Here is a 10,062-nt window from a genome sequence, read left to right as displayed (position 1 = left end):
GGCTGCCTGGACGCTAGGGTGTAGAGGTGGCTTTTGCTGACCTTCAGGCCAGGTTCAGGGTGCCCTTCTATCAGGAAAGCAGCTGCTGGAAAGAGGAGGCTGTGTACAGCAGAAGCTGACCCTCTGCTTCCCAGTTGTGTGACCAGCCGTTGCCACTTTCCTAGCCTTCTCTTCCCCTGGCTCAGCCATTCTCAGGAACTATACAGCGACCAGTGGGCTCCGGTGAGCCATGAGCCTGGAGAGCGATGGGCCCTACCAGCTGCTTACGGAGAGTTCTGAGTTTCATGCTCCCATCAGCACCCCACTGAGCCATACTGCCTGAATACATCTCAGCTCTTCCCACCAGGACAGGCTGGGGAACCCCGACTGAAAGGAAGTCACAGGCTGGGGACCTAAAAGCCTAAAGGATCCAGTGAGATCATTCCCAGCCCCTACCTGAGCACCCCTTTCCCCATCACTCAGAGATTGCTTGCAGTCAAAGAAACAAGAGTTTTTATTGGGGAGGGGGTGTTAGATCCGGCAGAGGAGGTAGGTGGTCCGGGCTGCACTCCCAAAACTGGGTTTTCTAGTTTGAACTTCTCCACGGCCTAAGAGGCTTAGGGCTGGAATGTCCCGGAGAGTCATGGATGGTCCCTGGGGCAAGCCATGGCACATTCCTTTCCTTCTCCTAAAATCCCTTGATTCTGGTGCAAAGATTAGGACAAGGTACCTCTGTGAGCGGGTGGAAGGATGCCCTCCATGAGGACCCTCCAACCACCCTTCCCAAATAAAATTACTAAGCCATTCTTGGGCACAGAGTCTGTTTTCTGTAAGCCCAGTCTCAGGAAGAGCCCCTGTGGTGATTATTTCAACCCGACAACAGCCCAGGCTTCTCTGCTGAGCCCAGCCAGGACTCTAAGCCCCAAATTTCCTGAAAGTCACAGAATCATTGCTAGCTCTGTGTGTCCTGGAGGGATGGGGCACATGGTTCCAGCTCCAGGAAGCCCCCTTCCCTTCTCTCTTCATGTCACATCATCAGGTGAGGTGGAGGCTGAAGCAGCAGTCAGGGATCGCTGTGTCCCACGTCATACATGGGAACTCGCACACAGTGCAGGTCAAGCCTTGTCTAAGGTCAGACAGCAAAGCCAGGGGAACGCTGAACCCCTGCTCTTACTCCTGAAAGACAGCCGCCTCCTGTCTCGTGTGTGTGCATGTGTGTGTGTGTCTGTGTGTGTGTGTGTGTCTGTGTGTGGTGTGATATGAGTGTGCAAGAAGCCCCTACTCTGCCTGGGATAGCAGCCAGCGGAGCGAGTGGCTGAGGAAGAAAAGAAAGCGCCCAGGTCCCGTCTCCAGCCAACACCCAGAATCAGGCCAGGGCCTCCTCTAGATCAATCACTTCCTCACCCCTGCTCATTCAGCCCTGTCCAGGTCTAGCAGAAAAGACTCCCCTGGGCAGCCCCCACTAGTCTCAGCCCCTCTCTAGGGCTCAGGGCCCCTGGGATATGGAGCTTCACCGGCAATAGTCTGAGCACCTTTCCATCCACACAGCAGGCATTAAGATTTCCAAACATAGGGATTATGGTGACTGCCTGGAGCACTGCCAGAGGCTTGGATCCAGAGGGGCACACAGCAGGTGCTCAATCACTGCATTAAATGCATCCACAGTGAGATACAAGCCCCTCAGACTGAATAGCTAGAGCTGCAGAGTCACAAAACAGTCCCCGTCCATGCAACGCCTGACTCTAGCCCCTTTGGGGAGTGGGGGCCTGTGACCCTCAGCCTCTGGATGCCCGTAGGCAGACCATTCATTCCATGCCCCCATCCAGAGGGGCACTGTGTTTCCCACCTTGGCCCAACACTTGGTGGGCTTAGAACACACCCCTGTCAGCCAGATTTTGCACCAAACAGCATCAGTGTTCTGGGACCCAGAGGCCTGGCTGTGTGTACACATATGTGACTGTACTCCGCAGTCCCCTGTGTGGGCAGAGTATGTGTGTGTCTGTGTGTGCACAGCACACCTATATGGGTATGCAGTACGTATGAGTACATGCATGCTTTTGTGACCTGTCTGTATCCAGGCAGCGTGGGTGGCACACTGTCCAGTCGGGGTAAGGCAGCTAAACGGAAGATGGCGTGTGAAGGGGCACTCCCTGGCATGCTGCAGCACCTCAATACCTCCTTGAAAGGAGGTATCTGCTGCTTCAGGAGATTCAGCTAAAAAATGTGGTAAAAGATGGGGCTGAGGGCAAATGCTAGCAAATCATACCCCCCGTGTTCCCCTCCCACCATCCCCGTACACACCAAGTCTGTTTTCACCCTGGGGGTCTCAACTTGGAGAAACTTCCCTTTGGGAGGAAAAGGCTGGAGTTACTGAGGCCCTCCCCCAACCCAGACTCCTGGGATGCATCCTCCCTCTGGCCCCAGCCTCAGACCTTGGCCCCTGTGGCCTCAGGCACCCAGTGAGAGTGGGCCAGCCCTAAGGAACTGTGCCTTTTCCCCAGGGACCAAAGCTGGGGGCCTTGGGCTGAGGCCAAGGGAGCAAGAGGCAGGCCTGGTTCCACCCTGCCCAAGCCCCTGCCCTCATAATCCTTACCAAGGAGCTCAGCCTGGGGTGCGGGTGCCTTCCTCTGATAGGGAGCCAGGTGAGGGCAGGGACTGAAGAGGGTCCCAGACCCTGACAGCCTGCACAGTCAGTCCCAAGCAGAGACCCCAGGAGGACATGAGGATGCACGAGGCCCCAGGGTGAGGTACTGGGCCTGGAGATTACCACAGTGCTTCCCCCCAAGGCCGCTGTCCTGCCCAGTGCCACTTCTGTCTGGTGGAGCAGACAGATGAGGGGCAGAGGGCAGCCTGGGGTCCAGCTGTGGCTAGAGGAACAGGTCAGGGTCACACCCTACCACCCGAGCTGTCACCTATTTGCTCAGGACTCTGATGTCTCAAGACCAGTTAAGCAAAATCCTTCAACAAACTTTACTGAAGTAGGAGGATTCAACGAGGGACTCATTCTTAGGGGTGGGAAGGGGAATGTCTTTGCCTGTGCTCGTAGAGTGCCCACTGGTGCTGCAACTTAGCTACCACTGTGTGGGAGAGAAGCTCAAAGACGGTCCTAGGCTTCCTGGGCTGCTGGCCTAGGCTTGAAAACTGCAGTCACCTGGCCTGCCAGGCCTGTGCCTGAAGCTCTGGGAAGCCAAAGTGAGGCCCCAGGCCCTTCAAACGTGCCCTGAAGGGGGCAGAGCCCCATCGTGTGGCAACCAAGGCCGGGGCCTGGCGGATTTGGTCAGACCATTGAAGGTGCAAAACAAGGGGAGACAGCCCTACTGAAGAGGCTCTGGGGCCTGGCAGGGCTTTTGGGGTCTCCTGCTGCACTCGCCAGCGGCCTGGAGCCAACAGAAACGCTTCATCTGATTAGAAGCCATCAGTTCTATCCCAATCCCGGAAAATTGACTGCGGTGCAGAGGGGGAGGCCTGAGAAGAAGCCTTGGGGGAGAGGGTCCAAGCTAATTAGGAGGCAGCATCCGGGGGCCCATTAGAGCGCAGGCTGCTGTCACTCAGCCTGGCTCAGGTCCCGGGAGACGAGGCCGGGTAAGGAGGGGCCGCGGCCCCTCGACGAGGACGCCGCTGGGAGCTGCCAGAACGAGCCCCGGGCTCTGCCCCCACCCTGGAGCTGGCTCGCAGGCGCCCGGTCGGTGCGATCCTCCTTGGTGAACATTCACTCATCCTGGGCTGTTCTTGCCGGGGGCTCGGGACTTCGAGGCGGCCCAGACAGGAGTTGATTCTGAGCGAAACAAGTCATTTGGGGCTTGAGGTGGGCACGAGCCGCGCGGGACTTGCAGGCCAGATGCGTTTCTTTTGTGCGGCCGCGGGAGAACTCAGTGTGTCACCGGGGAAGGAGGGTGAGGCGCGGCGAGGCCGCGGGAGGGGGGAGGCGGCGGGAAGGTGGCTGCGGAGGGGGAGGGCGCGGGCGAGGCAGTGAGGGAGGGAAGGAGGGAGGGCAGCAGAGAGGGCGCGGCTGCGCGGGCGGCTCGCGGCTGGATTCCGCCCGCGCTCCCTCGCTCGCTCGTTCGCTCCCTCCTTCCCTCCCAGCCCCCTCCCACCCAGGCCCACCCCACCCACCACCCCTGGCGCAGGGACTGCTGGAACCTGGCGTGCGCGCTGTCGCTTTAAGACAGACTCTGCCGGCGCCGTCCGGAGCCTTAGAAACCGGCCCCGGATCGGGAGCCGGAACCGGGGCCGGGCGGGCGGCTGAGGCCCGAGCGGCGGGAGGGCAGCGCGGAGCGCGAAGCCGGGCTCCCGGTCGCGGGAAACCGCTGCCGCTGCCGCCCGCCTGGCCCCGCAGCCCCGGGCGGTCCATGGGGCGGGCGCGGCGTCGTTTCGGGCGCGGGCAGCCCTGGGGGGCGGCCGCTTAGGCGCTGCGCTCTTGTCCTCACAGGTCGCAGCCAGGGCTGCCGGGCGCGCGCAGCTCCGGCCCCTGGAGCGCCCGCCGCGGTCCCCGCCTCCATGGACGCCTTCAAGGGGGGCATGAGCCTGGAGCGGCTGCCGGAGGGGCTCCGGCCGCCGCCGCCGCCGCCGCACGACATGGGGCCCGCCTTCCACCTAGCCCGCGCCGCCGACCCCCGCGAGCCGCTCGAGAACTCCGCCAGCGAGTCGTCCGACACGGAGCTGCCAGGTAAGCTCGGCTCCCCGCGAGGCGCGCACGGAGCCTACCCGAGTGCAGGGAGCCGGGAGCAGGGCCTGGCGCCCGCTCCGCACAGTCACGCTCGCTCTACGCCCCAGGAGGCCTCAGGACCTTTACTTTTCCCATTCTCCACCTGACGCTGAACACGGACAAGTAGGCGCTTTATGAAACGGAAATTTAGTGCTTTTCGAAGGCACTTCCACGCGGTGCCCACGCGCCAAGTGACCTGCAAATGCACGAACCTACAACCGAAGGGTCGGAATGACAGCCCCTCTTGATCGGGAGCAAATAGAACGGGGAGAACAGTTAGGCTTGCGCAAATGGTTGTCGAAGGGCCGCTTGGACCGAAGGAGAGGAGCAGATCAGAAAGGAATGGGCGGCGGGCGAGAGAAAGTGCCCAGAGAGAGAGAGTACAGACACCCCGACAGACTGTGGGCGACTGACTGAGAGGGAGAGACCTAAGAGAAGGTGGCGGGAAAAGTCGGAAAAGCAAACTGGGGGGGAAGAAAAACAACCTTAAGTAAAGGGAAAAGAGAGGACAACGAGGGCGAGTGGGCCAAGAGGGGCGACCCGGCTCCAGTCAGAACCGCCTAAAAGAGGGATCCGTGCCCCACGTGCTCCGCCAGAGCCCGGAGCCGCCAGGCCGCGGGTCCAGGGCTCCGACTCTGCTCGGCCAAGTCTCCTTCCGCGCTGCCTTTCTGCCCGAGCTCAAGCTTTTTCCCCCACGCCAGCTACTGGGCCGGCGGGTGGGCGGCGCGGGCAGTGATGAGGCCAATACCCGGCCCTGCCCGGGGTCCAGGGTCTCCGAACGGCTCCCGCGCTCGAGGTCCTAGTTCAGCGCCGCCGCCGAACTTCCCACTCCCCCGGCCATGGGCGCCTCTTCTGCGTTCATTTCTTAATCCACCGCTGAGTGTTTCTCTACGAGTTTTTAATCTCTATTTATTTCTGTTTTGCATCCCTAAGTGACTTTCCCTGAGAGGTTCTGTTTGCTTGGTTAAAAAAACAATCAACGCTGGACGGTACTTCCGTTTTCAAAAGTTTTAACCGTGGCCTTTGGTTGGTTTTTATTTTTAAAACCCAGAGAAATACATAGTCATAGATTGCTTTAAAAAGCCAAGTCTGTGAGAATAAATTTTTTAAATTAACTGTATTTTTCGTTATAGAAAGAATTGCTATACTAGATATATTTCTCTGGAATTTAAAATATCTACATGCAACATTATTCTTCGGGAGATTTTAAAAAGTCAATCCAAAATGGCGCTTTTCTCCGGGATTTTCTCAAAATCCGTTTACAGTGATGTTATTTGGGGAATTTAAGTTATCTAACTATAGTGTTGTATTTCCCTGGGATTTAAAAATTATTTCTAGAAGGGCATTATCAGGAAGGGGTTAAAAAAATCTATCTACAACAGTACATTGTTTTTTCTAAATCCCAGATAAATAAATGCCTGTGTCTGCCTGGAGTTTATACACTTAACAGCACTGTATTTAGTTAGGGGTGTGTTTGCACGGAGGTTTCTGGCTTCTTAATCTGCATTTGCTGTGTTTCTACCTGCCTATTTTTAAGAATTTGTGACCCTTTCTATGTTTTTAGGCATAGAGCTGTGAGCTTTTCTGGGCTTCTGTGTTTTGTTTTTAAATTCTTTTTCTTTATGTTTCAATGTTTCTATAACTGCATGTTGTTTGTGTAGCTTCAAAGAGAGAGAGGCTAGAGCCCCCAGGTCACCTAGACAGAGTCTGTGAGTCTGGGCTGCCTGGCTGCTGCCAGAGGGATTTTCTGTGCCTTGGGACTTGAGGCCTGGAGCTAAGGCCGAGAACCCGGCTGTGTTGTGCCTGCCCAGTGGGGCTCCCACACGGCCCTGGGGAGAAGAAATTGGAGGGGCTGCAGGCCACTGCCTGGCTCTTGCTCCACCCCCCCCCCCAGCTTCAGGCTAGAAAGATTTGATCCTAGTTCAGAAAAGCAGAGACCCCCTCTGATTTAGAACCCCAAGAGCCCTAAAAAATGTACATTTTCGGGTGACATCAACAGCAGAGCCCCAGCATGAGCCGAGCTGTGAGAGCAGGCCCTGCGCAGCTAGGAACCTAGGCCCACGTCTCCGACTCCTGGGCTCTTCTCCCAGACGAGCCTGATCAGAGGTGACTACTGCCTACCCTACCCGGCACAGGCGGGCTCTTTCCAATGGGTACAATTCCAGGGGCCCTGGCGGGAGGGCGGGCCCCACCAGGGCTGACCACGAGCGCTTCGGTGGAGCCGGGATGGGGTGCAAAAGGGCATAAGCCCGAGGTGACTGGCGCCTTGTCCTGCCTGCTTCAGAGAAGGAGCGCAGCGGGGAACCCAAGGGGCCCGAGGACAGCAGTGCGGGCGGCGCAGGCTGCGGCGGTGTGGAGGACCCCGCCAAGAAGAAGAAGCAGCGGCGGCAACGCACGCACTTCACAAGCCAGCAATTGCAAGAGCTGGAGGCCACGTTCCAGAGGAACCGCTACCCGGACATGAGCATGCGGGAGGAGATCGCCGTGTGGACCAACCTCACCGAGCCACGCGTGAGGGTGAGCGTGGGGTGCGCGTCTAAGGGGACCCGCGCAGAAGGCTGCCAGCCGGCCCAGCGCAGCCCTTGAAAGCTTAGACCCGCGCTCAGACTATCACTCTTTCGCACACTCAGACCGGCTCCCTCCCTCCACCGGAGGCGATTCCACCTTAGGCCCCGGTCTACCCAGCTGCTGCAGAGCCGTTTGGTGCTAGCCCCCCTCGGCTGCTGCCGCCTCGGATCCCTCTGACCCGCATCCCACCTGACCCTCGGGCTCTACCGCAGCCCCCGCCCAAAGACCTGTGTCCCCAGGGGATGTGCCCCTGCCCTGCAGAGCCCAGAACCCGCTCGGCTGTTACCCCCTAGACTGAGCAGAGGATTCCCCGCTGCTGGGGACCTCCGAGCCGCTGGCACCTTCCCGCGAAAACGAAAGGGAAAGGCAGATCCTGCCTGGCAGCCTGGGAGAGGCCTGATAACAGTGCAGGCTTGGGGGGGGGTCTCAAAACTTCCTAGGGCAGTGGTCCCACCCGTACGCTGCTTCTCCAAAATCTCAGGATATTCTCCACCGGACTCTTTCTCAGCCATTCGGCCAGTCTTAGCTGAACCCTTTCCCTAATGCCCTTTCCCTAATGCCCTTTCCCGTAGGGCTGGGTTCAGGTGAGGAGGGGGCAGCTCTGGTGGATGAGTGAGCCTCAGGCCGAATCCCTTTGGAGATGTAAGGTCTCCAACTCAAGACAGGACTGCACCCTCCCTCTTCTCACCCCTTGGTTCCCAGTGAAAACATGGCTGTCCTGCCAGAGCAGCAAGAGAATCACTTCTTCTCTGGGTACTGCAAATATTTAATCAGATATTGGGAGCACGTTCCAAGCTAAACCAAAGTCCCACCTGGGCCACAGACTCCCTGCTATAACCCCAGCTCTCACCCCTCCCCAGTCAGGCTGGCCAGCCCAGTGGGATAGAGTGAAGACAGCATTCGGTAATCCTGAACTCACTAAGCCTGCCTGGGGTTTACGGTGGTACGGGTGGGGTGGAGTGGGGGTGGAATCAGGCAACGTTAGTGCTGGGGATGGAGAAGGCTGAGATGCAGGGGTCCGGCAAGAGAGGTCGGGATACAGCCCGGGGCTGGTCGAGGGCTGCGGAGGGCAAAGGACTGGGACTAGATGAGGATCGGCAAGCACTGGGAGTTGCGAAAGAAGAGGTTCTAACGGAATTTTGTGAGGAAAAGTGGAGGGGGAGAGTAGAGAGAAACTAGTAAGAAGTGAAAGGAAATTAAATATTTGCAGAAAAACATATTTGGCGTATATTTAGGTAGCAGAAAAGAAATTAAGTATTTAAGGGAGAAGCAAAAGGATCAAGTATTTGAGAAGACTAAAGAATCAACCATTTAAGAGAAACAGTGAAGGTCAGATATTTGGAAAGAAAAAAACAAACTAAATATTTGCAGAAGAATCAAAAGGATCAAAAATGGGGGATAACGAAGAAAAATGGACTGTTTGAGGGAGAAGAAAGTGGTTCAGATAGTGGGGTGGACGGAACGAAAATAAACATTTGAGGCAGAAATGATAATATCAGATATTACCAATAAAGATGGAAACAGACTATCTGAGGAATGAAAAATAGACTGAAGAATGAGAAGAGTCGCAAGGTCGTATATTTCAGGAAAGAAAACTACCTTTTGTATTCGAGGAAGAAGAAAATGGATGGAGTATTTAGGAGGTAGATGGGGAACCGTTTGCGGGAGAAGGCAGAAGATGACCTGGTTGAGAGAGGAAGAAAGAAAACAAATATTTGTTAAAAAAAAAAAAAAAAAAGAGGATCCGTATTAGGAGAAGAAACCGGATTTAATTGGGGGAAGAGGATAAAGATCAGAAAAAGGAAAAGACTAATATTTTCTGGAGACAGGAAGGGAACCATTATGGAGAGAAGGCAGGGGTGGAAATATCGAAGAAAGAAACGGTATTCGGAGAGAAGGAAGCGGGCGGAGGCCTCGGGTGGGGCGGGGGAGGTGGAGGCGTCTTCCCGCCCTCGGCAGCCCTGACCTTTCTCCTGTCCCCCTCCCCTAGGTCTGGTTCAAGAACCGGCGAGCCAAGTGGCGGAAGCGCGAGCGTAACCAGCAGCTGGACCTGTGCAAGGGCGGCTACGTGCCGCAGTTCAGCGGCTTGGTGCAGCCCTACGAGGACGTGTACGCCGCTGGCTACTCCTACAACAACTGGGCCGCTAAGAGCCTGGCACCAGCGCCGCTCTCCACCAAGAGCTTCACCTTCTTCAACTCCATGAGCCCGCTGTCGTCGCAGTCCATGTTCTCGGCCCCCAGCTCCATCTCCTCCATGACCATGCCGTCGAGCATGGGCCCGGGCGCTGTGCCCGGCATGCCCAACTCGGGCCTCAACAACATCAACAACCTCACCGGCTCCTCGCTTAACTCGGCCATGTCACCGGGCGGCTGCCCGTACGGCACACCGGCCTCGCCCTACAGCGTCTACCGGGACACGTGCAACTCGAGCCTAGCCAGCCTGCGGCTCAAGTCCAAGCAGCACTCGTCGTTCGGCTACGGCGGCCTGCAGGGCCCGGCCTCGGGCCTCAATGCGTGCCAGTACAACAGCTGACCGCCCAGCCGGGCCACGCGGGCCGGCGGCCGGCACAGCGCCGGGGCCGGGACCGGGTCGGGTGCGGGCGCGGAGGACCTGGCGCCTGCGCGGCCCCCTGCTCCCCACCTCCCCACCTCCGGCTTGGTTTTGTGTTTGCTTTCCTGGACCCCACTCTGCCCTCCAAAACGAGACAAAGCAAAAAGACGTCGGAGAAAAGTGCCGCGAAAAAACGGATGAGTTGCAATTTTCCTCGGGATGGCGCGGGTGGTGCGTGCTCGCTCGCTCGCTCGGGGCC

General features: G+C 57.6%; 1 protein-coding gene across 1 annotated transcript; it reads left to right on the top strand.

The window, feature by feature from the left end:
* Nucleotides 1-4,476: 4,476 nt before the first annotated feature.
* PITX1 (paired like homeodomain 1) lies at nt 4,477-9,785 on the top strand. The gene is made up of 3 exons (XM_030869568.2): nt 4,477-4,645; nt 6,969-7,201; nt 9,243-9,785. The coding sequence occupies exons 1-3, from the start codon at nt 4,477-4,479 to the stop codon at nt 9,783-9,785; spliced, it is 945 nt and encodes a 314-aa protein (XP_030725428.1).
* The last annotated feature ends 277 nt before the right edge of the window (nt 9,786-10,062 follow it).

Source organism: Globicephala melas, chromosome 3 (genome assembly GCF_963455315.2).
Source record: "Globicephala melas chromosome 3, mGloMel1.2, whole genome shotgun sequence".
In the NCBI taxonomy this organism is placed as follows: domain Eukaryota; kingdom Metazoa; phylum Chordata; class Mammalia; order Artiodactyla; family Delphinidae; genus Globicephala; species Globicephala melas.
The sequence above is the reverse complement of the archived record's forward strand: the minus strand, read 5'-3'. Positions and strand labels throughout refer to the sequence as shown.